General features: G+C 48.7%; 3 protein-coding genes across 3 annotated transcripts; all 3 read left to right on the top strand.

Annotated features, from left to right (window-relative positions):
- Window positions 1–741: 741 nt before the first annotated feature.
- LOC135400616 (uncharacterized) lies at window positions 742–23016 on the top strand. Its single transcript, XM_064632447.1, has 6 exons — window positions 742–1123; window positions 1785–3117; window positions 8250–8599; window positions 9196–10457; window positions 20696–20933; window positions 21431–23016. Exons 1-6 carry the CDS (start codon window positions 774–776, stop codon window positions 22806–22808), a joined length of 4911 nt encoding a protein of 1636 aa, XP_064488517.1. The 5' UTR covers window positions 742–773; the 3' UTR covers window positions 22809–23016.
- On the top strand, window positions 4432–6580 carry LOC135401305 (endochitinase-like). Its single transcript, XM_064633623.1, has 2 exons — window positions 4432–4860; window positions 5298–6580. The coding sequence occupies exons 1-2, from the start codon at window positions 4544–4546 to the stop codon at window positions 6550–6552; spliced, it is 1572 nt and encodes a 523-aa protein (XP_064489693.1). The 5' UTR covers window positions 4432–4543; the 3' UTR covers window positions 6553–6580.
- Window positions 13747–16922, top strand: LOC135401304 (chitinase-3-like protein 1). Its single transcript, XM_064633622.1, has 2 exons — window positions 13747–14112; window positions 15192–16922. Exons 1-2 carry the CDS (start codon window positions 13889–13891, stop codon window positions 16900–16902), a joined length of 1935 nt encoding a protein of 644 aa, XP_064489692.1. The 5' UTR covers window positions 13747–13888; the 3' UTR covers window positions 16903–16922.
- Window positions 23017–26564: the final 3548 nt, after the last annotated feature.

Genomic DNA, 26564 nt, shown 5'->3' with positions numbered 1-26564 from the left:
CAAGGCAATAAATTGTTTGCGAAACTCTTTTTCGTCCATGCCGCAAACACACACTGGCGATGACGTAGTGTCCGCAATGTCACGTGGCGCTGTAAAGCCACGGACGGACCTACTCAGTGGTTATGCAGGTTAACAGTAGTAAAGGAAGAGAGTGCACGCTAGGGTACCTGAACACTAGCTCCCTCTATGGTAGTATTGAGGAACCCTAGTGTTGCTCCAATGTGGGTCTTCTGAGGTTTGGCTGTACAAAGTACACTTGGTGAATTTGGAAATAACTCTAGGTACGGTTATTACTTTTTTATAATGCTGATCAATTATTAATTTATTTTATTTATTTATGATACCCTCAGGGCTTATTAGCATTAGAGATGGGAGGGGCGTAACAGTAAGTTCAAATATAAGTGGATGGATACAGAAGATACAAAACAAACAATGAACAATTAGACAGAAACAATTACTATGTGGCGTTCAGATAATCACAAAGAGCATTCTTAAATAACGAAGGGTCAGTAATGGATTAAACAGAGCCGGGAAGGTGGTTCCACTCGAAAGAAGTTTTGGGCAGAAATGACTGAAAGTATATATTAGTAGGCAAAAGGGAATATCAACCTTCTGTGCATGGCCCAGCCGTGACAGACGAGAAATCAAAGAGTGTCGGAGGATATCGTTATGATAAAAAAAAAAAGTGAAATAGACAAAGACGAGTAACACTGGTCTCAAAATGTCACGCGATGTCTCGACATTGACGTTCAGTTACGAGGACGAAGACGAAAATGCGTACTCATCGAACTCCATCAGTGTTCATGGCTACCAGTGCGCCGGACTCCTCCAGTTCCTCCCGCCGTAGCTCCTCTGAACATCCTAACACCACCACAACCAGCAACGACACCGGTGCACGCTCCACAAAGAGAATGATTACCGATGACTTGAGCAACCAACGCCGTGTTTCTTCTCCACCTGGATACGCGTATTTCCTCTGCATGGGTGTCGTGTTCACAATCGTAATCTGTCTATATTTCGCCTTCGGTGGTCCATCGTACTACACCAAGATCGTTTCAGCTGACCCGTCACCAATTATCCTCGACACCAGGCACTTTCGGACCACCACTTTTTTTCCCAGGAGGTAAGGCTAAATCGGTTACTTACCAACAGCGGCTACACTGACATAGAAGTAGCTGACTGTAACGATTTGAAAATTTACGTCACACGTGAGATGTTGTCTCAGAAAGGGTCGCTGAATAAGCAATTTATGATACCGAATTCCTTGTCTGTGCCGGCAAAAGGGGAACGTACTCGTAGGCGCAACGTAGTCGATTACTTTGGGGCTCAGGTCGGGAGTAGCGCGAGTCGATCCGGAGTCGCTACCTTCGGGTAGGCAACCCGTGTTAGGAACGCGGGTAGTGACGTAATCGTGTTGTCTCTGGAACGCAAAGAGCCAATACCCTTAACTCTCGAGTCTACCCGGATTAATTTTGGAACGCAGCCTACTCTGGAGTAGGAGTTGGTCACGTGACAGAGTTTTATCCTCGAGTTGGTAGCGGAACGGACGCGAGTACGATCATCGACATGGCTACAGAGGCGACAGTGACATGTGGGCCTCGGGACATCAGGACCGCCGGCCGCTGCTTCGCTGCATGATGAACTCAGCAGCCACGCACGTCAGGAGGCATCGCGACAGCAACGTGGGAGTTTGCTGTTGTTGTTTACTGATTTCATTCAGTGGGACTTGACAGACTAGCAATCATTCGCTAACACTGCACTGATTTCCTGTATTCTTCTTTCAGACGGATGCAACTAACACGAAGGGGACGCCGTCTCAGCGAGAATTACTTGGGACTACCTAACAGCGTGACCACAACTCCTCGGATGCTAGCGGGCGCAGCCTGGACAGACAACGTACGCAAGACGAATCAAAGTACCGCCCGGCCGAGACCCACTCGAATTGTCAGCACCGTAACAAGGGCACGGATCGTAGGAATGTCCTCAGCGAGCACCGTTACCTCTTCGAGAATTTCAAGAGCACATGTACCCTCAACAGAAATTTATGGACTGAGGAGATCAGCCCATGGCGGCTCTCGAGACCCTCCACAATACAGTGTCGTTTGCCAATTCAATCATACCAGCTATAAGCGCAAAAAACCCATGGCTTTTCGTGCTGAAGACGTACCATTGCGATATTGTAGTCACGTTGTTTACTCTTCAGTGCAGATTGAAGCGGATCTGTCACTCTCCTCGATTGGCAACAAAAGTCTGAACGAAACTGCAATGAAAATGAGACATCCTCACACGTCCATTCTCACAGCAATAGGAGCGCGTCACTCCAGAGCAGATGTCATTAATCGAATGTGCACAACAAGAGGACATATCTTCAGTTTTGCGGCGACGCTTGACAAATGGTTACGGCAGCGGTCATACGACGGAATTTTGCTGGACTTTCGGTACAACTCCGAAGGCAGCATCAAGGACTGCATGACTTCGTTAATGGCAGCCATACGGCACAAAATACGGCGTAATGTTTCATTGTGGCTCGCCCTCTCGGCGGACGACGATAAGATCGAACGCCAATTCGATTTCCACAACCTTGCTCGTTACGTCGACATGTTCTTCGTTCTTCCAGACATGAAAGAGGGTGGCCCAAGAAGTATTCATTCATTTCCAGACGTAATCAGTGCCGTTAGCCGACTGCAACGTAGTTTACAGAAGGAAGAATCGATTATGGCGCAGTTCTGCTTTGCTTTGCATATTGGAGGCAGGTCATACACGCTCACTGATAAGTATGACGGCAAAGGTCCAACGGTGCCCTTTGGGACTGGTAGTCCTGGTTACTATACTGACCGTGCTGGTTTGCTGGCTTACTACGAAATCTGCAGCAAAAACTGGACGCAGGACGTTCGCCACGCGTTTTTCTCCTACGTAGCAGAAGACGATCAGTGGATTGAGTACCTTAGTCCTTCTAACATTGAGAGGACTCTCGAAGTGATCCTAGGGGACAGGGTGATGTCTTGTATTGGAATAAGTGACGTGTCTTTGGACGACTTCGCAGGCGTGTGCGGCGAAAAGTTTAAGCTTACAAAGACTGTAGCTGGGTCGACGATAGGCATAGCACATGCCGATATAAAATAAAGATTACCTACTGGATATGAACGGGTCGCCCTTAGGGGTAGAGTCTTGGGTTGCTCGCATGCAAGCTCAGAGCATCAGGCAGAACGGGTGACTAAGTTGGATGTTAGGGTAGCATTCAGTCTCTTGCCCTCCTGTTTTTTATCGTCTTGCGTTCTGCTTTAGTATAATGGGATATGAGACGAGGCTACAGACAAGCTGTTCCACTCTCATGTGTAGAATGCCACGGGAGACTAAGGAAGCCAATGGGATACGAGCCTATACTGTTCCTAACAAAGGAACGGTGCACTTGTGTATCCTTACATCGTCAAACAAAGAGGCGATGTCAAGCTGCCTGTGGTGAGTAACATTACAGCATTACAACATCTTACATCATTAGAAATTGTAAAAGACACGACGAAGGGCAAACGTACCAGAAGGAAACATTTCAAAAGCAATCATGCCGAAAAAATATAACAGAACGTAAAACATGTCTGGTACATATGAACCTCTTGAAAGCTTCGCGAATTTCTGAGGCCCTGCGCTCTAGGAACAGTTCGCTAATCGACTTGTAGAGTGCTGGACAAAAGTTTATCGAACACACTCCAGCGCATTCCTTCCTCAGAGTGACATGCTGGCAGCGAATGGGACCGTACCTGTCTCGGGACATGTGTCTAGGTAACCTAGTCACGTGTTTGCAAGTCCGTACGGCACCATTCGCTCCTAGCGTGTAGGAAGGAATGCGCCAGAGCGTTTTCCGTAAACTTTTGTCCAACACTGTACGAGTTTGGTTGCTCACGACAGACATCCGACATACGTATATATCTTGATCCTTCCAACAGGACAAAAGCAGGTGGCACATACTGCCCCAAACGTCACCCTAGGCTTCTGAAACCCTGAAACCTACATTGATGTGAACATTCACATATCGTTATGCAAGTGACGAAATCTTCCGAACCTAAAAGGGGCAAGTTGTAATGCAATGTCCAGACTACAAGCCAGCAAAAGCAAGACTGAAGCAATCCCTCGACCAAAAGGCCTGTCTCTTTTTGTAAAGTGATGGGGAGATGGCCTACACAGGACCACGAAGTTAAAGCTCTGAAGGCACTCTGCGCCTTCCTAAATGATAGCGGCATACACTGCCGCTTTTAACGCCTTCGTCGCGTCTCTGAGACAGAATCCAAACCAAATGACATGGAGCTGCATTGCAGGCGCCTGTAGTGGCAGCCACCCTGCTCCAAGACTGTTTTTTTTCCTTTTTGCTTCAGATAATACCTACCTACCTACCTAAAAGGGGAAGAGGTTGCGAACCGGAGGGAAGCCATCGTGACTTAGAGGAAGAAGCAGCAGAACGCCGCGCGCCCATTCAGGGTACACCATCAAGTGGCCTACTTGCAGGTCAGTTCCCCATACCACTGCCGAGTCGATCGCCCAGAGAACGGACATGCCTCAACCACGTCTGCACAGCTCTCCTCCACGCAACTCTTATGGCATGCATATCGGTGGCTACCCCTATGATGACGGTCGAAATTACTACAGCCGACCAATTCCGGAACTGCTTGGAAGCCTCCCCATTAATGCACCAGAGAGGCCACGTCCCCTTCGGTTCAAACCGACGGCCTTCCACGCGCTTGCCGCCATAGGTGTCGTCGGAGTGTTCCTGGCAGCGTATATGGGACTGTCCGGACGTAATACCTCTGAGAGCGAAATGCATCGACCGTACCCAGAGAACAGACACACTGGAAGGGAGCCATATATAAGGTAAATGTGTCTGTGCACTTTATTATAATAACTGACTGCCTCAACGCAGTGAAAAGTATGGTGCCGTGCCGACACATCCAACCCTATAAAGTGATCAAGCGGCAAGTGGTTAGGATGATCCCTTTCGACGCCGGGACTGGGACATGTCGCGGGTTCGAAGCTCTGCACCGGCTCTGCTGTCTGAGGTTTTCCCTGGGTTTTCCGGTAGACTTTCCGGACGAATGTCGGCACAGTTCCCATTGCTAACCCCCTCTGTCCCCCACTCCTTCCTGCTGCCTTCTCTCCATCTGTACGCCGCTGATAGCCACACATAGCCACAGTTGCTTCGCGGCGCTATTTAAAAATAAGCTTTTTTCAGCATAATTGAGCCTTCCAACCCAAACTTTGCGTTACGCACTTTCAAGCCTACTAATGTTTCTGTTCCTTCCCTCCGCTAGAAAAATGGACATTCGCCAGGCAAACCCAGTCATGGAACCCCTTACGGCAACGGCATCCATACACCGGAGTTCACCGAACGAGACATCGTTGAACATCAGCAATGGGTCCAGCCAAACACCTGAAGTACTGGGCCCTAAAGTAACATACGAAGAATTATTTTCATTTCCTACGCCTGTTCCCACAACGTTGTATCGGGTGGCGTGCGTCTTCAACCACACCAGCTACAGACGGAAAGAGCCCATGTCATTTCGCGTTGGTCACATTCCAGGCCCCTACTGCAGTCACGTCGTCTACTACTCTATAGGTATAGCGTCGGATTTTTCCTTGCAACCGAGAGACAAAGACTTCGATGTTGTGCGAGATGGTTTCAACAAATTCGCACATCTAAAACGTATCTATCCCCACCTATCAGTCCTAATTGCCATAGGAGGTCTTCCCTCGGACTCGAAGCTCCTGAGTGACATATGCCACACGCAGGAAGCCATGGCTGCTTTTGCTGTAAATGTGCAGACTTGGCTGTCCCGGTACGAGTATGACGGGATACTGTTAGACTGGAGGACGTACACGAAGTCCTTCAGGTCACACATGCGCTCCCTACTAGAAGTGCTTCGGCAAGCGTTCGGCCCGTCGTATTCCATCTGGTTGGCAGTCCCTAACGACCATGAACTGCGCAAGAGATATTTCAACGTCGCGCGTGTCTCTCAATACGTCGACAAATTCTTCGTGATTCCAGAGGTTACCCAGAGTAAGCTTACGAATACACCGCTGGTCCCAGATTTGCTGAATGACGTCTTGGACGTACGACACCATTTGGTGACGGGCGACGGTGGAAAACTATACAACAAATTCTGTTTTGCAATGCACATTGGAGGCCGATCGTACACGCTCGTCCAGGAACTGGCGGACGGTTCGAATGCGGTCGTGTCCGACTACGGGATACGTGGGCCGTACACAGACTATCCTGGGTTGCTGGCCTACTACGAGTTCTGCAACGCAAACTGGAGCGTGAGGACGCACGGCGCCTTTGAATCGTATATGTCTGAAGGACGTCAGTGGGTGGGATACCTAGATGTCCCTAACATCGTCAAGGTGCTGAAGATGGCTCTCTGGAAGCACAGGGCGTCTTGTGTTGGTGTCTGGGACGTGTCCTTGGACGACTTCAGAGGAGTCTGCGGAGAAAGGTTCGTGCTCACACGTGCTGTGGCTGGCTGGAAAGCGTACGGCCGTTCTAATGCGGGTCTTTTCGAAAAATGAGTAATTAATAAATTGGTGTACACCCTGATCTTCCCAACGAGATCACCGTCATATCGCCGTTGCGCAACAAGACTGCCAGTTTGCGTTATTTAGGTGGGCTTTGGTTGCGGGGTATAAGGCGGAGTTAGCCTACCAGTTTTGACAGTTTGTCCTAGCTAACGTGCACGAAGCTAAAACAATGACTGAGCGCTATATGTGCATGGACCCAACTGAATGATGATCTGGTGTTTTCCCAAGACCAACGACTCCTCTCTGCAACCATAGATCGGCATTTCAGGCCGCGAAGCTAACAATCAAGATCATCTGATAACACATGCCGAGTCCGATATGGCGCCTGTTATTAGCTGTGAGTTTTATTAACCACCAACGCAAGGCGATAGCGTACGATATACTAAAACTCACGAGTGAGAGTATCGTACGCCATCGCCCTTGTGTACGTAAGGGATAGCATGGTGGTCCTGCGCACTGCAAGAAGCTCTGTTTATGCCTTGCGCGTGCACAGAACCACCAACGCTACCCCTTACGTACGCCAAGGCGATAGCGTACGATGCGCTAAACCTCACTATTAATTCAGGTTCAGTTTAGGTACGCCTAGTCCCTTTTGTGACAAGGCGGACTCCACTGGGGTGCCACAGGCGAATAGAAATCCACAAAGGAAAAACTTGGGGGCATGCGGGGTTCTCCACAGGAGAAATTTCAGATACAGCTTGACTCGATGGAAGTGTCAACAGTCGGCAGCATTTGTGTGAGGTACGTCCAGTGGCCTGGTAGTCTGCGATTCTCGGCTGACTTGGTGGCACGCCACGGCACACCTTTTCTTTGCCAGTGTCGGTATGAGTTCGTAGCTCGACCGAGCTCGTGCCGTATCAGATGATTCTGATTGTGAGTTTGGCAACTGGAAACGTCGAGCTATGTCTACAGCTTTCCAATTGACACTTGTGCCCCTAAACCAATATTTCAAAAGTAATACCCCTGTCACACGGGCATTTTCGATCCTGCTCGACCGAATCTGCTTGAACCCAATGCAGATCGGAAGGTGCTACACGGCCGCTTCCAAGCAGGATCGAACTTTGATCCTGCTTGACTCAAGACAGTTCCCATAACAGGATTGAGAATTTCAAGACGGCTCGACGGCGGCCATTTGCATCCTCGACCCCGGTGAACTGTCATAACTTAAGACGGACATGCGCGCGAAGCTACAAATGATGCTTACATCGGTATACGATAAATTACCACTAATATCGCTGTTATATAGGAAACGCGAAATTAATGAGTTCCGTTTATTCATTTGCACAGGTCAACCATTCAATGCGCATTGAAAGTGGCCGTGTATCAGCGTCAAAACTCGAGCGTGCTCGGGAAGTTCGATGCAGATCGGATTCGAGAAGGATCGAAATGCCCGTGTGACAGGGGTATTACTAGCGACTAGGATACACGGCAGCGCAGCTTAACTCATGACAGAAACTAGAACTACGAGGCATGGAAACACACAGGGACGACACAACATATCTTTGAGATCTTCACTAACTAGCCTGCATTTTGTGTGTTCTCCATGCTGAGCTGAACTAATAATGACAAGGCGCTATGGGAGTTTGCCGAAGAATAAGAAGACTAAAGTGCACTATTCCAGAGCCTACGTGGGGCAGTGGAAGAAGAAAAAGAAGGAAAATATCTCGTGATACACTACTGGGTACTGTTGTTGCTACCCTCTTTGCCTACCGTTCGATATGCATGACAGACGCGCCTTGGTGCCTCCTGCACAACAGATCTCCCCGATATATGATTACAATGTAGGTGACGTCAGTCACCACACCAATATGTACGGCATAATCCCAAAAATCGGCAGCTTTCCCCCTGACATGCAGAACAGGTCGCACTCCGACCGGTACAAATCAACAGTCTTCCACGCCATCGTGTGTATCGGCGCCATCTTCGTTCTTTTGATGGTGTACCTGGCTATAGTCGGTCGTCGTTACTACGGTATGTCTGACAACGACGTCAATCGGCCGTACACGGAGTTGAATGTCGAAGGCGCACCGTACGTCAGGTAAGAACAAAGTACATGCCATAACCTGCCTTTGCTTCGCTATAGAAAGATTCACGAAATGATCTGTCCACGTCTGCTGCTGGAGAGCTCAGGTGGCAGACGCCGCAGCCGTACAGGTCGGCACAGGGTACATGATAAAAATCTTCGTACGTACGCTCGCTATTCTTGTGTTCACTATCTATTCACAAGTCACTCAATGCCAAGCAGGGTCGATATGGTCCTGATTAGAGTAAGATTACATACTTATATCTATATGTCACACCAACACCAAGGTTTTCTTGCACGAACGCTCAGGAACTTCCTCAGCACCGCTCTCAGTAGCACTGTCAGTGCTCTACCAAATAACAGCGTTAAGGAGAGTACCACGTGCGCGAACAACTACGAAGCTACTCGGGGAAACCACATAGAGGAATTACCTAAACGTTCATGAAACCGGGGCAAGTCCAGTAGGAGCTCTAGTTTATCACGGCTTATCAATTATGTATGGCAGCATGGAATTGATGGCTAGGCATATGTTCTGCACACGTTACTGTAATTGTCGTAAACGTGTGCATATGTCGTAAAGCTAATGCAATTACCCATGTTTCGTTTTTCAGCGGTATGAATCTACGACCTCCTAATGCAGCGAACTTGGCCACGGCAGCCTCAGAATCTACAACGAGACCGTCACAATCCCCAGAGAACGCCACGACCAACGCAAGTGGAATGATAAGTGAAACATACGTGTACACATCATCAGACGTCAGGTCTACCACGGTGCGAGGGAAGAACAGCACGTCAGAGGAGATATTTTCGTTCCCCACAGCAAGCGGTCCAACGTCGCACAGTGTGGCGTGCATATTCAACCACACAAGTTACAGACGAAGAAAGCCCATGGCATTTCGCGTCGGTCACATCCCTGCGCCGTACTGCAGTCACATCATCTATTACTCAGCCGGAATAGGGCAAGATTTTTCTGTAATTTCCCGCGATCGAGACTTCGACATTGTCCAAGATGGGTTCAACAAGTTCGCGCATCTCAAGAGGATCTATCCACACCTCTCTGTCCTGGTAGCCATCGGAGGACAACTCTCCGATTCGAAGCGCCTGAGTGCCATATGTCAGTCGCAAGAAACTATGGCCATTTTCGCGATCAACGTGAAAACGTGGCTGTCCCAGTATGACTACGATGGTGTCGTCATACACTGGCAGCACTTCTTGACATTCTACAAGGCCTATCTGCATTCCCTGTTGAAGGTGCTGCGTCAAGCCTTCGGTCCTTATCATTCCATCTGGCTGGCAGTCCCCGACGACCACGAACTTCGTCGGAGGTACTTCAACGTCCCAAGCCTCGCCCCGTTCGTCGACAAGTTCTTCGTGGTTCCGCAAGTAATGGAAGGCAAGCTTTCTAACAAAACATTGTTCCCGGACCTACTGAGCGACGTTTTAAACGTGCGACATAGTTTGGCAGAAAGTGACAGGCAGAACCTCTACAACAAATTCTGCTTCGGTATGTACATCGGAGGCAAATCGTACACGCTGGTTCACGCTACTGTGAGTGGGGACAACGCTGTCGTAGCTGGACACGGGGAGCCAGGACCGTACACGAGATCTCCCGGAATGTTGGCATATTACGAGTTCTGCGATCGGAAGTTTGCCACAACTGTACGCGGGACTCTTGAATCGCACGTAGCCGAAAGAGACCAGTGGATCTGCTATCTAGACGCTGCCAATATAGTGAAGGTGCTTTGGGTAGCGCTCTGGAAGCACAGAGCATCTTGCGTTGGCGTGTGGGACGTCACCCTGGACGATTTCAGGGGGGTATGTGGGCAGAGGTTCGTACTTACCCGCGCTGTGGCTGGTTGGAAGGCATACGACCGTCCTAATTAAATATTTCTTTTGGTGATAAAGCAAAGAAATAAACTAACGGAACCTGTACGTGTATTTGTGGTTTTGTGAGACTGTAGCCAGCCACAATGAACGAATTTTAAGGAGGTGAAAGGAGGTTGCACAAAACAACGGACGCGCTGAAGACACTGGCTGGACTGGCTCGTGATATTTAATGCGCACTGATGCGCTTCTGCTGCATAGACAAGTAAAGCCGGCCGGTCATGAGGTTTTTGACGCCTGAAAGATCACGTCCACTGAGTAGCAATTGAGTGGTTATATATCAAAATTTAGCTTTAACGCGTTGACACATCAGAGAATTTTCTAGTCTTTGATTGTGCATGTTTGATAACTTTCGTAATTGGAGTACATTTACACGTGTGAGGTGTGTCAGCCTAGTGTGGCGACATACTGCACGTGCCGTAATAGTGTAGGACTGCGGATGATTTCCACCACCTGAGGTTCTTTAAGTGTGCGCCGGAAATCTCCGACACATGCACGGTCGGTCTCCACCGACATTGCTACCGTCCTCGGCCGGAATCGAAGGCAATGACGCCACGTTCGGTCACGTGACATGAGCTGTTGCGGTTGCGGTATGCGAGAGGAAATTGTAAAAACACACGATGCTGCCCTTATTCGGCCAGCAGTAAGACGTCTGTGACGCATCCCCATGGTTTTTCCGTGTCACGTGACTCCAAGGCGCTCAAAGGCTGCGCGTGACGTCATGTACACGAGCCTCATTGATAACTTTCGAGTGTTGCTATCACTGGGCCATAACCTCCTTTATACTGACTGTACTGACTGGCTCTATATTGTCAGTATAGACGAGGCTATGACTGGCCAAAGCCCTTGATGGTCCAAATTTTACTCCTCTATTACCAATACGCACCGATATCTGGGAAAATTTAGTGAAACACGAGGTGCGCGTGCTCGTCCACGCCTGCATCGACGTCGACATCAATACTCTAGAAGTAACTACCATCCAGCTACCATTCTTGTTCTACGGTTGCCGCTGCTTTCTATTCCTGCTGGCGATGCTTGAAAGCAATTTAAGCCAACGCGACGGCTCGCCTCCTCCTGCCTGCTTTTGCCTTATCTGCACGTGTGTCGGAATTGTACTCATACTATGCCTGTATTATGCTTTCGGTGGCTCTGGCTACTACTCGCAAGCCGCGTCCGGCGAACCATTTCCGACCATTGTGGTGAATAGTCCGACACGGCAGATTCCTACGTTGCTCCCTAGGTAGGTTGATTATTCGTCAATTGCTGATCGCGCTGCTGAGAAGACCATGCCTGGTTCACATATACGAAATTTCTTAATCCTCAAAAGGCGAAGTACAAATATCCGGCTCGGAATTTCGGGTTCAGAATTGACAGTATACCCACTGTAACCTAACGAATCATGCCAAAAGCAACATTAATTTTGCTGGTGCATTTCGGTAAACTTTTCGCGCAAATACTTACGTTAGCAATGTAGGCACGTCAAGTATGTCATGTCTTTCAACTGTCTCCTATATTTGTCTCCTCAGGTTCACAAGGACATCCAGAATGCCTCGGCATCTCAGCGAGGGTCGTGGGGATGCCTCCAACAGCGTGATCAGAGCTATCCACAAAGGAACAGATAAAGTACGGATGAACATCGACGACAACGCGACCCAGACCGCCAACGGAGAACACTACAAGAGCACTCCTGGAACAATAAATAGAACGTCCATGAGAGCCACGATGTCCACCAGCACCTCTGCAACTTCGCACCTTCCAGGACACAACCCTAATTGACTATTTGTTATAAGATTAAAAGCCTCACCTAATCGGTATCGGTCCATCTGCCATACGAGATTAATTTGCATTGTAGCTGCTCGATGGCATGGCAACATCGGCAGATCATCGGCTGATCATCATGAGCTACGGTCATGTGAGCGACGCCAGACAGTTCGTTCTGTGGATTAGTTTTGCCAAACTGAGGGCCCTGGCTCGTGTCTAAGCAAGTTGTACCCTTCCGCCAAGTTGCTGACGTCCTCGGTCAGGTGCGAACCCGCAACCTCGGGGTCAGTAGACCGAGGTACTGCAATACCTTAGTTCGACGGCACAACTTAAGACCGTCAGAAAAGGCCGTAGCTAGTTAACGGCCGTAAATCAAAGGACTCTGCCACACGCCAGCCACAGAAGGTCTTTATCGTTCCAGGGTCGTCTCTGCGTGTGGCAGACAAGTCACCACAATGTTGTCACCCGGTTGTTATGCTAGCCCAATGACTGCTCTCGAAAGTATCCCATTTCCTATTGTGTTCGAAAGTAGGTTGGAAAGTTGAAAGTAAGTTGCGTTGCGTTGGAAAGTCGTTCCGCGAACTCAGTTCCTTTCCTATTCTCCGTATTCCCCAAAAGGCCTTTTTGCCACCGTCTGTTTTTCTTCACGGCCTTCGTACTTGAAAGTCCTAAGTGTAAGGTGTAAGAGATCTGTATACATTCGCCTAATTCCACAATGGGTCGTGTTAATACGACCAATATCAATACCTTCAACCCTGTTATGCGTTTAGTTGATGTACTAGAAAAAAGCGTGAACACGAGCCTCGTTTTGCAGCGAAGTGTTCTTTGGTGACACCACAGACGATTCCACTGTGACGGCCTACACGAGATAATATAGCTAGAGCACTAGAAAAACTTGTTTTTCTCACCTAAAAGCCTCATCTAATTGGTATAGGTCAATCTTGTGCACTTGAGCACCAGAAAAACTTTTTCTAGTGCTCTACAGCCAGCGCCATATTGGCGCCATCTATTGAATGAATATGTAGGGAACTCTCCTCCGTCAGGGTCACAGAGCATGCGCAGAAGCGTTATCAAAAAGGTCCATTGCCAATGGGTTGTGCGCACTCCACTCTTGTGGAGTCGAAGGAGCGCATAGAGCTTTCTAGCCCACCACAGATCAGACTGGCGGTGGCTATGCACTGTAAAAAAAAAGAAAAAGAAAAAAGGAAACAACCAATTTTACACAGAAGTGACTGCTAACTCTGTTGGCAGCATTTGTGCCGTAAAGTAGTTACTGAAAAAAAAAAAAAGTGGTTTGGAGTGCACACTGCATAAGTTCACACTTCCCATAAGCAAAAGCACTTACATTAAAGGGATTTTAAGCGGCGAAAACCCTGTCCGGAACTGTGCAGTCTGCACTCCAAACGGATTTTGTGCAGCTTATAGGTTACGTTACATATTCTGGCAACAGAGTTAGCAGTCACTTGTGCAGTAAAATTACGGACATGTTTCTTACAGTGTCCGCCACTTCTGTGAAGTCAAAGAAGAGGAAGACTTCAAGCCCTGGCCAATTTCCTTTGGCCAATTCCCAGTAAGCGTGAGGAAGAGAAAGACGGCAAAGACATTCGACGGCGTTCCACCTTGCGTTCCATAGTGTCAGCGCTATTAAGTTTCATCGCGATGAATGCAACCAGTCGCCGAGCAGAGGAGGGCAACCGGCGTCGTGCAACATGTCAGCACCACAAGGCCATCAATGCGTTCGTCATTCTGGGTTCTCTCGCTGTTTTGCTCGCTGTCTACTTCGCGTTGAGTGACCGCACCAGCTACGAGACACCAGAGGAATCTTCTAACGCGCCAACTGAGCGCGACGGCGACCCTAAGGGGAGACGCCACTACTTAGTAAGGTACGATGATGGAGACGTTAGATGGATGATCGCGCCCCCTAAAAAAAAAGTAAGAATGAATTTTTCCGCAGACGAGACATTGTTTGCATTAGATGCTGGCGATGCATATAGCACATATAGGACCAGCGGCATGGCCGTGCGGGGTGTAAGGCGTCCCGCTCATTGGTGCTGAAGATTGGAGGGTAATGGGTTCGAATCCTACCACCGGCTGTGCTGTCTGAGGTTTTCCCTGGGTTTTCCGAAGCCTCTCCGGGACGCATGCGTTCCGGATGCGTTCCGGAAAGACGCATGGGACGCATACTAACCCCCATGTCTCCCACTCCTTCCTGCTCTCCTCCCTCCATCTATACGCCGCTCATAGCCTGAGTTGCCTCGCGGCGCTAACACGAAAAGGGTGTATTCACGTGACGTCACTCGCAGGGGATCGCCACTGTCGCCATGACGTGAGCCCCGAGGTCATAACAGTTCAGACCTTCACCCTCATCTTCTTCATCAACCTTTTGGTATCTATAAGTTATTGAACTGCGTGAATATTATCTGCAGCATATCCCCATAATTTCCATGTTTTCCACGTTAATAGTCTTCTGAGTGGCATATGGCAGCGAATGAAAACCGAACCATCATAGCGGCGCTCCCACCTTTTCGAAGCTAGTGCCCCCTACGAAGACGACGTCAATGAATAAGTTCCATAAGAACGTGTGAGGAGTCACCTCATCTCTTCGAGCGCGGTAGATCGTTGTAACGGGTTTCAAGTTCTTTAGCTAGCAGACCAAGACTGCGCATGATGCATTACGCAAGTGTATACCATAGCAAATGCTTTGTTCATGTAGTGCTAGCATTATTAAAGACAGTGACATGGGGAAATCCAGCAGGATAGTGATAATACCGGAAGTACACGACATCGGTGGTTAATAGTTAAGTTGGTTGACTGGTAATCACGAAATAAGAAAAAACTAATTCACACAAAATAAAGGAAGGAACAGCACATTGCTTGACTGGGGCGCAATGGACTGTAGGAAACACAAATTTATGAAAGAGCGCACCGCCTATAGCTTACGAAACTCCTTGCCTTTTCGCAGCCCGGACGCCAATCATACAATACGATTTCCTCCGTACCACCGCGTCCATTCGAAGACAACTACTTCACTCCTCACCACCAAAGCACTTGGCACAGAAAGGAATTCATCACAGTCTACGACTGCACCAAGAACTTCGAATGAAACATCCATCACGAGTTGGAATGTAACTGACTCCGAAGTGCTCAACGCAACGAATTCCGGTGCGACAACAATACTTACGCCAACGAATAACTCATTTAAAACGCTGCCACACACTGTGAGCAATTCAGCAACAACGACCAGCGCTTCCCCCACTAACCCGGCCTCGGCCACGACTGTATCGACACACACAACAACGTCTCCTCAAAATAGCACGCATGAAACCGACCACAATTTCACTTCAACGATACCCCCACTGCGAAAGGGGTCTTCCACATCGGTCGCCGTTCCAACAACGGAATACGACCTTACGACAAACGTATCAAGCAACCCAACAAATTCAACTGTTCCAGAAATGTCTCACGTACCCACATCCACGTCTACAGCGTCCGCCGAGGGACTCTTCAATCTCAATACGAGTACAAGGTACAATACAACGCAATCAGAAACAACAGCAACCGCAGGTGAAGAAGCGGTCACCTTCCCTTCTGTGCACACGCCTTCGTACAACGTCGTCTGCATCTTCAACCACACCAGCTACAAACGCAAAGCGCCGATGGCCTTCCTTGCTGCTCATATCCCTGCACCGTATTGCAGCCACCTGGTGTATTCATCCGCAATGATAGCACCAGATTCCACAATCAAGGCACGCGACGCAAAGCACGACGAGCACGAAGACGGTTTCTTAAGCGCCCTGATGTTGAAGAACACGTATCCGCATTTGCGCGTTCTCATACACATCGGCAGCACGTCCAACGATTCGGAGGTGCTCGGACGCATCTGCAGCACGACAGACGGCAGAAGGACGTTTGCGGATAACGTGAGGACGTGGCTTGTGCGTCGCGAATATGACGGGATTGTCCTGGACTGGCGTCATTACGAATCGACCACCCACTTCAAGGCCCGTTCGGGTTCTGTTGCAGAAGCGTTGCGGCTTGCCTTGAGTACGAAGTACACTTTTTGGATCACGATACCTCACGATAACGAACTCCGCCAACAGTACTTCGATCTATCGCGTCTTTCAGATTCAGTCGACGGATTCCTCGTAATCGGCGACAGCAAAAGTTACGATGCCGAGAGGACTTCATCTCTAGATCTCGTGAATGACGTGCTTCAAATGCGGCACAGCGGGACTGCTGGGATGTCGAACGCGATCTACAAGAAGGTTTGCTTCCCGTTGCCCATAGGAGGCAGGTCGTACACGTTAGCGAACGCGACACAACAGGGCGTCAATTCCGAAGTGTCTGGTCCGGGCCTACCTGGACCCTACACAGAGACGCCAGGACTGCTGGCGTACTACGAGATCTGTAGCCGCAACTGGACCACTGAAGTGCACGAAACGTTCGAGTCGTACACTGCAGAGGGCAATCAGTGGGTAGGCTTCCTCGATGTTGCAAACATTGAAAAGATTTTGTGGATGGTCATATGGAAGCACCGATCGTCTTGTATTAGCATATGGGACGTTTCCTTGGACGATTTTCGTGGAGTATGCGGAGAAAGGTACCCCTTGAGCAAGGCAGTGGCAGGTTGGAAAGTTAGAAACCAAGATAATAGGAGACACCAACACAAATAAAATTAACCGCATCTCACATTTTGTGGCTTTGTGTATTTTGTGGAGCGCGGCTCCTGTGGTGCAATGGCATGCGATGGACGCGCCTCGGATGCAGGAATCTTACCTAGACTGTATATAGCATTTTTGCATGGCACGGTTAACTTTTAATTTGTTCTAAATTCCTATTCCTTCTAAATTGTTTCTTGCTGTAGCGCACAGCCAGAGTGGCTGGATGATACCCAGCAGCTGCCCTAGCATATTTTGCGGGACGTCGGGCAATCTGATAGGGTCGAATATAGGAATATTATTAAAACTCCAAGAAGTACAGTTGTGATGACCGATGAAACTCTGTTCTACGTTTCTGAGGGAGTCCGCATACTGAACGCTAGGTGCGGCAGTGTTGCTGGCTTTTCCAAGCGTACTTCCCCCTATTTATTGGGTAGTTTTCGGAAACCGTAAGTGCGCTTCGTGTTCCCTATCGCTGTCAGTCAATCAGATATCAGCAACGTGATGTCACTCGGTACAAAAGAATCAGGCAATTGGCTTCCCAAGCAGCACAATGTACTGAAAGTCGAGTGCAATAGGGGTGGTCGGTATGTGTCTTATCAATTTTCTGTAGGTTAACAAGTCTGTTCAAGGCCGTCCACCTACCCGTCCACCCCTATTGCACTCGACTTTTAGTACATTGTGCTGCTTAGGTTATGTTTCCGGAAACGTTATCGCGAAACTTGTACGCCTCCCTATATACCTCTATCGACCTGTAAGCGAAAGGCTGACAACGTCAAGTAGGATGTTTTACAGTAACAGTAGCAGTAAAAACGCTTCGCACCGAACGTAGTCATGCACAAACAGACTAGCCTCCGGAAGGACATGTCATTCGAGGTCAAAATATCATTCCTCGAAATCATTACAGCTGCCTCAGTATCACCAGAAAGCCGACTATTACAAGGAAACACCAGCATAATGGCTAGCTACCCCACTCGAGACTCCCTCGAAAACAAGATCGTTCTGATTGTTTAGCGTTACCCACTGCCCTCCACACGGCCTAGCAAAAAGAGCGCGTACACCAGTACAGACAACATACCTGTGTAATGTCTTCGTCTCGTGTTCTTGTAGCCCCGACACCAGCGGGTTGGCTACAGTACGTGTTGCAGTAAGGCGCACGGATTCGAACATAGGAGGTGAGCCGGGCTCGAATGCGGGTGCCAACTGTGCCGTCTTGATGTTTTCTCTGGGTTCTCATCAGATGGGGGCTTTAAGGCAAATGTCGGTACAGTTTCCTGTGAACTCGGCCCAGGACGCACGCTCCCGCCCTGCAATAGGCGTGACGTTGTCCACCTGAGCGTGGCCGACTACGGCAAGCCGGTTCCCCCCCCCCCCGGCATAGTCACTGCACATACAAAAGTCCACAAAATGTTCCACGGACGATGATCGGGCACGCCGCTCGGACACTGCGAATATTCGACCGCAGAATGCACATTCGCAAAGAACTGAGCTCTACAGCAGGCGGGCTAAATAACATTTATCCTGGAACGACTGGCAGCAACTGCTGGGCGCTTGCGTTACTACGACTTGCAGTGTCATAGAAACGGACTCTACGCCCATCGACTGATAAGGCGAGCTCTCTTATCAACCCAGAAGGCGCTGCGCTTGCCTGCTGCTTCCTGTGGCACGTCCATATCGCAGAAAAACCCGTGCCCGCGGTTGCTGCAACGCTGACCACTCTAATCCCTTATCAAACGAACGATGTCATTAGTACGCCAAGTGAACAGCATTGGTTTTTCAGAACCTTTTCCCGGATGGTATTCGTTTTTGATTCATGATTCGGTTATTAACGTTTTTTTTTTTTTTTCCTCGGCTAGTACAGGTTGGGGCAAAAGTTGACGGAACACGCGAGCGGCGTACTTTTTCTTCGGTGCGACACCCTAGCGGCTGGCGGAAGCGGGTGAGCTCACTGTTTCGGAGGGGTGGAAGGGTGCGCTGTTAGCGACACAGAGCGATAACTTCCACTTCCCGGACCCGCCCAAGCGACACCGGAACTGCTGCTGTGTGTCGCTAAGGGCCAGTTCTCACTTGGTGACGCCCGACGCGGCGTCGTGAGCGGGCGGCGGAAGTAGAGGCGCATTTCCGCCGCCCCGTCAGCGCGCACGATTTTCATGTTCCCACCACAGTGGCATTCCGTCGTCCAAACCAGACGAAAAATCAGGAGGCGTGGCCTTTCTGTGTCACCTAATTGGTCGCCAGCTGTCGTTCTCGCCAGCTCTCGCCGACGTCGTGAAAGAAGGCCGGCATGACAGTTTTTTAGCTCGACGTCTTTCCTCTCCAGACTCCGGAAATGCGCGTCTATTTCCGCCGCCCGCTCACGACGCCGCGTCGGGCGTCGCCAAGTGAGGCCGCGTACCCACATGCGGTAGAGATGTGCGCAACCGCCTGCCGCAAGCGGACGCGTATGTCTCCACAGCGAAAGCTTGCCAAGATGGCGAACGACAGCGAAGTCGAGCTACTTACTGTAGTGAACGTTTCCTTTCTTACATCTGAGCTTTTGCGAAATCAACATCGCAGACGCAAGAAACGCAGGCTATGTCGATAGTGCATTCTTTTCTTGTGAACAATGTTCAGCTTTCAACTTTCTGACACTATGACAGTCAACATCTTACACTTTACTTACCTGCACTCCCGAATTTTATTCCAGTGTCCACCCAAAAAGTCATTTTCACGCAACGCTCTATAATGTAGGTAGCAATGACATTTTATTTCCGTCATAAATTCGCCGGCTGAAACACGTGAGCATCACTGTGACATACCTTCCAGTCAACGACGCCGTCAATGCTCTCATTGCGGGAGGCCGGAGGAAAACAACAACGCACGCAACTTCCTGATTGGCCGAGCATGTGCGGATGCCGCTAAAAATCGTGCACTGCGCGATCGCCAAAAAGCGGAAAGCGGAGGTGGCTTTTCCCGTACAGCGGCAAGAGTTTACCGCGCCGCGTTCGCGTTTCCGCGCAGATTCTCCGTATGTGGGTACGCGGCCTTACAGCGCATGCTTCCACCCCTCACAAGCAGTGAACTCAGCCGCTTCCGCCGACCGCTAGGGTGTCGCACCGAAGAAAAAGTACGCCGCTCGCCTGTTCCGTAAACTTTTGTTCCAACCTGTACTCTTGTACTGCAGTTCAGTAACGTATACCACAGTCCTGTGTTCGTGAATTATCTGTTTGACACTTACACAGACTCTAACAACTTCAGACGTCTTTCTCATTGGATTGTAATCTATTCCAGTGTACTGTGTTTGCATCAGATTCGCTGACTATACGCTACACCTAGTGCAAGATATCCTTTCGGAACTCTGTCCCACGCAGGCCTGAGGAAGTATTGGGCAGCTTGCCGCCCTCTCCGGTAGTCAGACCGTTTCTGTTTTTGTCTTTTTTTTTTTTTTCGTAAACGTCACGCCCCGCCAGAAGAAGTAACAGCATCCGCGGAGAGGAAGGGAGGAGGCGTGTAGTGGTGGTGACGTTGTTGCCGAACGGTTGGCATGTCTTGTACGGTGAAGTACGGTGGGATGCCGTTGGGGGGATTGTGCTTGTGTTCTGGGCCGACTTCGTAAACTATCTTAATACGGATCGGATAGGTTGAAAACGTTTTTATTTGTCCTTCAAAGTTTCCGTATAGGATTAGCGATGCGAGCTGACGTGCCGATTTCCGCAATGTTTCTTTTATGCTCCGATGATACAGCGTCGTTCTATGACAACTTCAAATCCAGCTGCATCGACGTCGACATAAACCTTCGTTGTCATCACCCGTGTGCGCTCGAGATAAGGAGCTCGAACGTACTCGACCACCGTCGACATGCCTGCCGAAGTGCAGACACTGATTCGAGATACTTCTGACGTAAATCGTACTCCACCAGGCTGTGGCTGCCTGGTACTCATGAGCATGCTCATCATAATCATGCTGTGTGTATTCTTGGCTTTTGGCGGCCGTTCGTATTACTCAAAGAGTAGCACAAGTGAACCATCGCTAATTCCGCATGGCAACAAGTCTCATTTGGATGACAGGTACGTTGTTCATTTGTAAAGTAACTTTGAGCGGGAAGGTGACGTTTAGGCTATAGGACGTATATGCACTTGCTGAGTTTCTCTGTGGTTGTCCCTAATGACTTTTGTTGTGACCGGGTTTCCGTGTCAAAATGAGCAGAGACCGAGACTCCGAATAGTCACAGAAACCAGTTTAGCGCTTCGTCAAGAGACGTGATGTCCCTCAAAGGCGTTTGTAAATCCACCACATTCATCTACGCCGAACCTTCGTGCATCTATTTCATGGTCCATGAACACTGTAACATATAAGCCGAAGGATGACGAATCTGTGGATTCGTTACACTTTGCGATAGGCGGAAATGCTGCGAGGTAAACAACGAGGTGCAAGAACATGCAAGGTGCAGCAACCCAGTCGAACAATCCTACATAATTACCCGGCAGAAACGTGGTCGTCAATAACAACATACTGATAATGAACGTTACTCTCACTCTTACGTTACGTTACTCTGATTTTACAGTTCTGACGGCACTACCGACGGGGTACTCTACCTAAGGACCAACGCCAGGGCTGCCACTAGCCTCGTCAGAAGAAACGAGCTGAAACTACGGTCAGCATCACCGAACCATAGCAAAACGACAACCAGCTCTAAAACACGTACATCGACGCCACTCATCATAGAGGACCAAAACACAACCAGTGCGGGTGTTACGGGAGCCACTGGAGTTACCACCAAAGACGAGCTCTTGTCCAAGACTTTCTCTACAATGGGCTATGCAGTGAAGAGCCAAAACCAAGCGGCACTACCTACTCGAGTTCCACCATCGTACAGAGTAGTTTGCCGCTACAATCATTCCAGCTACAGAAGGAAGTGGCCCATGACGTTTGGGCCGGAAGACATCCCGGCTCGGTACTGCAGCCACGTCGTTTGTTCCTCTGCGTACGTAACGTCAGACTACACCCTCGTTTCAGTTGACGACGTGGAGCTGAATGAAACGGCAAACTGTACCGAACTGAAGCGTAAGCATCCTCATATTTTCATTCTGATAGCAATAGAGCCGGATACAACTGCGCCTGATGTCGTCGACAGTATGTGCAAGGTGAAAGAAGGAATCGCCGAGTTTGCAAGAAATGTTCGTTCGTGGTTTGCACGCTCGAAATGTGACGGAGTTCTCCTAGACTTGAGACAGCGACATGAAAGAAGTTTAAAGGACCGCTTCACGTCCCTCGTAGCTGCCGTGCGCCATAAGATCAGCTCCAACCACTCACTGTGGCTCACCATTCCAAATGACGACGGAAACCGGCAACAATTCTACGATCTCCACAACCTTGCCAGATACGTCGACAACTTCTTCATATTTTCTCAACCTGGAGACGACGCTCTTGCCAGCATGCACGCCTTTCCGGTCATTATCAATGACGTCCATCAAATGCGACATAGGTTAGAAATACAGGCGGATACTTCGTTCATAAACAAATTCTGCTTTGCCCTTTCCGTTGGAGGCACATCATACACGCTAAGACGCAGGTACAACTACGGTACCTCCAGGTACAGCGAGCACGTGTGGATGGAGCCCGCAGGTCCCGGCGGTCCTGGACCGTACACGGACCACGCTGGCTTGTTGGCCTACTACGAGATTTGTACTAGGAACTGGACAGCGGAAGTGCACCATGCGTTCTTCTCTTACGTAACGTGGAAAAATATGTGGGTGGAATATCTCGATCCGTCGAACATTGAAAGAATACTGGATGCTATCGTGGGAGGCCGTGAGATGTCCTGCATAGGAATAAGTGATGTCTCCTTGGACGACTTCAGAGGGGTGTGCGGAGAAGAATTCGCACTTACGAAAGCAGTTGCGGGATGGAGGCGCTACGTTGCAGATACGGGCACACAGTAGGGGATATACAACTGGGGGAGAAGAAATCGTTCCGAATGCGAATGCTTACGGATGCTCATGTAGATACTACTTATATGGTGTGCTCTTAGGAACACAATGGTAGAATTTGTTTTGTTTTGTTTTTATTCCTTTCAGATATATCTGTTTTGTCCATGTTTGTAATGGCCAGAAGGTGAACACTGCTTCCGTATAAAAACGTAAAAACCGTGAGAACGTCCTAAAATGCAACAACTGACCGTGTCATTCTGTTCTCTCCTAAGTTGGCTTACCAATGCCTATTTTACTGCGCTTGGATGACCCCTTTGACAGGAGGAGGCAGCATCAGTGGCTGTTGAAGCAGTGGTGGTGCCTCTGTCTCCTGGTGCCTGTGTCTCATCAGGGTTAATACCGGCTTGTAGCCGTACAGTTAGCAGGATACAATCTGTAAATTTGTGGCGAGCGCACATTTGCGACTTCCTTGTATTCGTGGCGTCATAACTCTTCCCACAGATATCGGTATGTTCCAGCCCCGCTCATGTATGTCGACCCATTACGTACGAAACCCCGCCAGCCCAAAAATACGCGCTGCTGCAGACGTTTATCGAGAGATACAGCCTCGAAGAAAGACTGCTACGAGGATAATCCTAAGCAAAGGTGGCCGTTGACCGGTTTGCCGTTGACGTGAATGACTGAATTTTTGTATGCCGAGCGTATCATCCAACAATTAAATTATGAATGACGATGCCACGGGATGTCCCCGCTTAAGCTACGGGACCCAACCCGAGTGCATGTGGGTTGATATGGTTTGAGTGAGTATGACACGCACACAACTGTAGCGGGGCAAAAGCTGAGAGTTCATCCAATAGGTCTGTGGCTGTTAGAAAGACCATGAGTGATAGAAGAGCTAAGTGTTGGAGTGCGACGGTTTGCCCCAAGGTCCAAGAATCTTGGATATACTGAACGGCCTCCTGTCGATGTCTTTCAGTTGACGCATAAGGGTGTGTCGTTCACTCATGTACCCCACCATATCAAATCGGTCCAGTCGTAGAATCGTGCGTTTTGATGAAATGCCGTATGCCTCGTAGTCATTCACCAAATAGCCATGCGTGTAGTCGGAGTGCGTCATTAGTATTTTTGCTTAGCGGCGTAGGGTAGGCACACATAATGCCGAGGCAGCAGTGACGCATAATTTAAATCGGAGGGCGTGAGGAGCATGTAACTATATGGGCATATCCGGGCGAGTAACGAACCGAATACATTAAAAACCAGGCCTGAAACGGACAAACCAAATCAACAAATAGGCCAAATAGAACACTCCGCAGAATAGGCGACATACTTGCATCACGCAAGAATGCACGAAATCTTCTGGCCTGTGTGCATTAGGACAAACATGCTCCCCTGCTTCGATGAAAATTGTACGGATCGCCCCCAAGCCACGACGAATCGGAGCGAAATGTGTTGCGCGTGTGAGTACGCACGCCCCAATGAATGCGTCACTGCAGGATTTCATGGTTTTTCTAAACTGAAAAGTTTGCAGGTTTCTTCCTCACATGCACGAAATACTGTCGTCATGAAATAGTCGCTTGTCGAGTTCTCGGAGGTGGGAGTGAAATAATACAGGAGCTATACCAGGTCGCGCAGATTGTGGTTACAGTGTTTGAACTCATCTGCACGAGGCCTAAATTTCCTTGTACAGTTTATCAACTACATTACAACATGTCGTTCATGTCAGTCGGTTATCTCTTAAAGGTCTTCCTCATTTGGGATTAAAATATTTCGTTGGCTGTCATGGTACAGGGAGTCTTCACGAGGAAAGCGGCTTCGTGAAAAGCTGTCGCTTTCTGTGGCGCGGGTGTCTCTGCGGAACTGCTGGTACCCCATACACTCTTAACTCGGTACCTTTTATTGTAACTTTTAGCGACGTGTAACCTCTATATAGAGGTAGATTTCAAAATATCGTATAGGTTACCCGCGCGAAACCTCTATTTAGAGCTTAAAAACGACTTGTAACCTGACATTGTAGGAGCACTACATAAGTTACTTTTGAATTCAACCCAAATCCAATCGCCGTAACTTATAGATGTACCCTTTATAGGGACGTTGTAACTTCTAAACGAATTCCGCGTCCGCATTTCCCTCGTTTGTTTTTCTTGTTTGTTTGCGAAGTAACCTTTATAAGAGGTACTGCTCAAAAGTTACTGTGTTCTTGTTCTAGCCGCACATTTAATACGAGAGTTTCGGAGTTTCGGTGCGTTACGTTATTGTGCCTTTGTTTCGGCATGAACTGCGGATATCGTGTTCAGAATTATGAAGAAAGAACAAGATTGAACTAAAGGAACTTTATCAGGGTATTTATACGGTATGTTCCCTACAAAGTTTCCGTTGTTATGTTTTTGCCGGGCAGTCTAGCAACGCTCATCGCAGCGTCTGTCTGTCTCTTCGACGCGGCTCAACGGTTCAACCCAGTGTGTTACGCGTGTGTGTCACGTCCCTTCTTTGCTCAATCCTTTCTCATCCTTGTGTTTTACTTCCTCGTGTGCCTCTGATTTACCACAGTCGCGTCGCTGACGTGTCATTTTCAGATATCGGAGAGGAATAGGAACGTTCTCGAGGTACTGATAGGGTGTTGCAACAACGTGACGACTGTAAAGAGTATACCTCGTTGTAACTGAATGTCGTTGACCACCGCTGAAGTATCTGTATTACGACGTCCTCGTGCTCCTGCCAGGTTTGCAAATTAAATAATAAATATTTTGCAGTTGCAATTATTTCTTCCTTTCATTTGTTGTGCATGTATAGTGATTACTCGTTTTTTCGCCACGGGATAGCTCTAGATGACTTCCGTATGCTATATCTAAATGTTGCAAAAGATGGTTTATGTTCCGCACTGATCAGAGCTAATTTTGAATGTCATTTGCTATGTAGCGTCTGTGAAGAGGCAGGCGTCTTAGAGGCAGCCATGGCTGGCCAAACGGTAACTTTTACGACTGTGCGGCGGTTAGGAGACAGTAAGTTCTACTTATCTGTGTAACGTTTATAGAGGGTATTACACATAGGTTACACGGTAACTTCTGAAACAGAGGGTAAATATTTTTACCCTTTACTTGACGGTTCTAGATTTAGTGTATAGGCCTGTAGAGGCTTTAGAGTGTATAGGCCGGCTACACACCGTTGCCTCTCTTGCACCACCAGCGTCTTTTCTCCTCTCTCTGCAGCCCCTCCTTTGGCTTTGACTTCGCACAGCTTGTAGGCTTCTGAGGGCGAACCGCAGAGCTCCATGGTTCCTTCGTGAGCAAGACTGCAGCTTTGTGCCATAGCTACAATACGATGCTCTCACACAGTACTTGATAACTCCCTACACACAGAAAGAGAGCCGTTCGAAAAATATGTATTTTTTTTAGTTCATCAGCTTTTCCAAATTTTTCACTTTTAAAGGGTTCTTCGAAACGAAAAGGTTCTTCACCAGGAGATCAGGGAGCCTTAGCCACTCTCTTGTTCTTGAAGATAGGAAAGGTTCGGAGAAAGGTTTCTGCACCATGGAGAACTCTCGAAGAACGATTATTTTTCTGTTTGATATTGTCTAGCTAATAAAACAGAAATGCGCAAAAGCAGATTAGATCTTACTGATGAGATGCGGTGCTTACCTACTGCAATGAAGTGTGCTGGCAATATAAATCGAGACAAAAGATGTTTTCTTGCTCTTAGCTTGCGATCCACCAGTGACATAGCTCGCGCGCCCACATATAATTATATAGCATAAATATGTGTAGGGTTCAG

The sequence above is a fragment of the Ornithodoros turicata genome, chromosome 7, assembly GCF_037126465.1.
Source record: "Ornithodoros turicata isolate Travis chromosome 7, ASM3712646v1, whole genome shotgun sequence".
NCBI lineage: Eukaryota > Metazoa > Arthropoda > Arachnida > Ixodida > Argasidae > Ornithodoros > Ornithodoros turicata.
Note: the sequence above shows the minus strand (reverse complement) of the source record. Positions and strands in the feature narration are given on the sequence as shown.

Coding starts and splice junctions, on each gene's coding strand:
- LOC135400616 (XM_064632447.1), top strand. CDS start 774: ATGCGTACTCATCGAACTCCATCAGTGTTCATGGCTACCAGTGCGCCG. Junction 1,124..1,784: donor ACCACTTTTTTTCCCAGGAG/GTAAGGCTAAAT, acceptor TTCTTCTTTCAG/ACGGATGCAACTAACACGAA. Junction 20,934..21,430: donor AAGTCTCATTTGGATGACAG/GTACGTTGTTCA, acceptor CTGATTTTACAG/TTCTGACGGCACTACCGACG.
- LOC135401304 (XM_064633622.1), top strand. CDS start 13,889: ATGAATGCAACCAGTCGCCGAGCAGAGGAGGGCAACCGGCGTCGTGCA. Junction 14,113..15,191: donor AGACGCCACTACTTAGTAAG/GTACGATGATGG, acceptor GCCTTTTCGCAG/CCCGGACGCCAATCATACAA.
- LOC135401305 (XM_064633623.1), top strand. CDS start 4,544: ATGCCTCAACCACGTCTGCACAGCTCTCCTCCACGCAACTCTTATGGC. Junction 4,861..5,297: donor GGAAGGGAGCCATATATAAG/GTAAATGTGTCT, acceptor TCCCTCCGCTAG/AAAAATGGACATTCGCCAGG.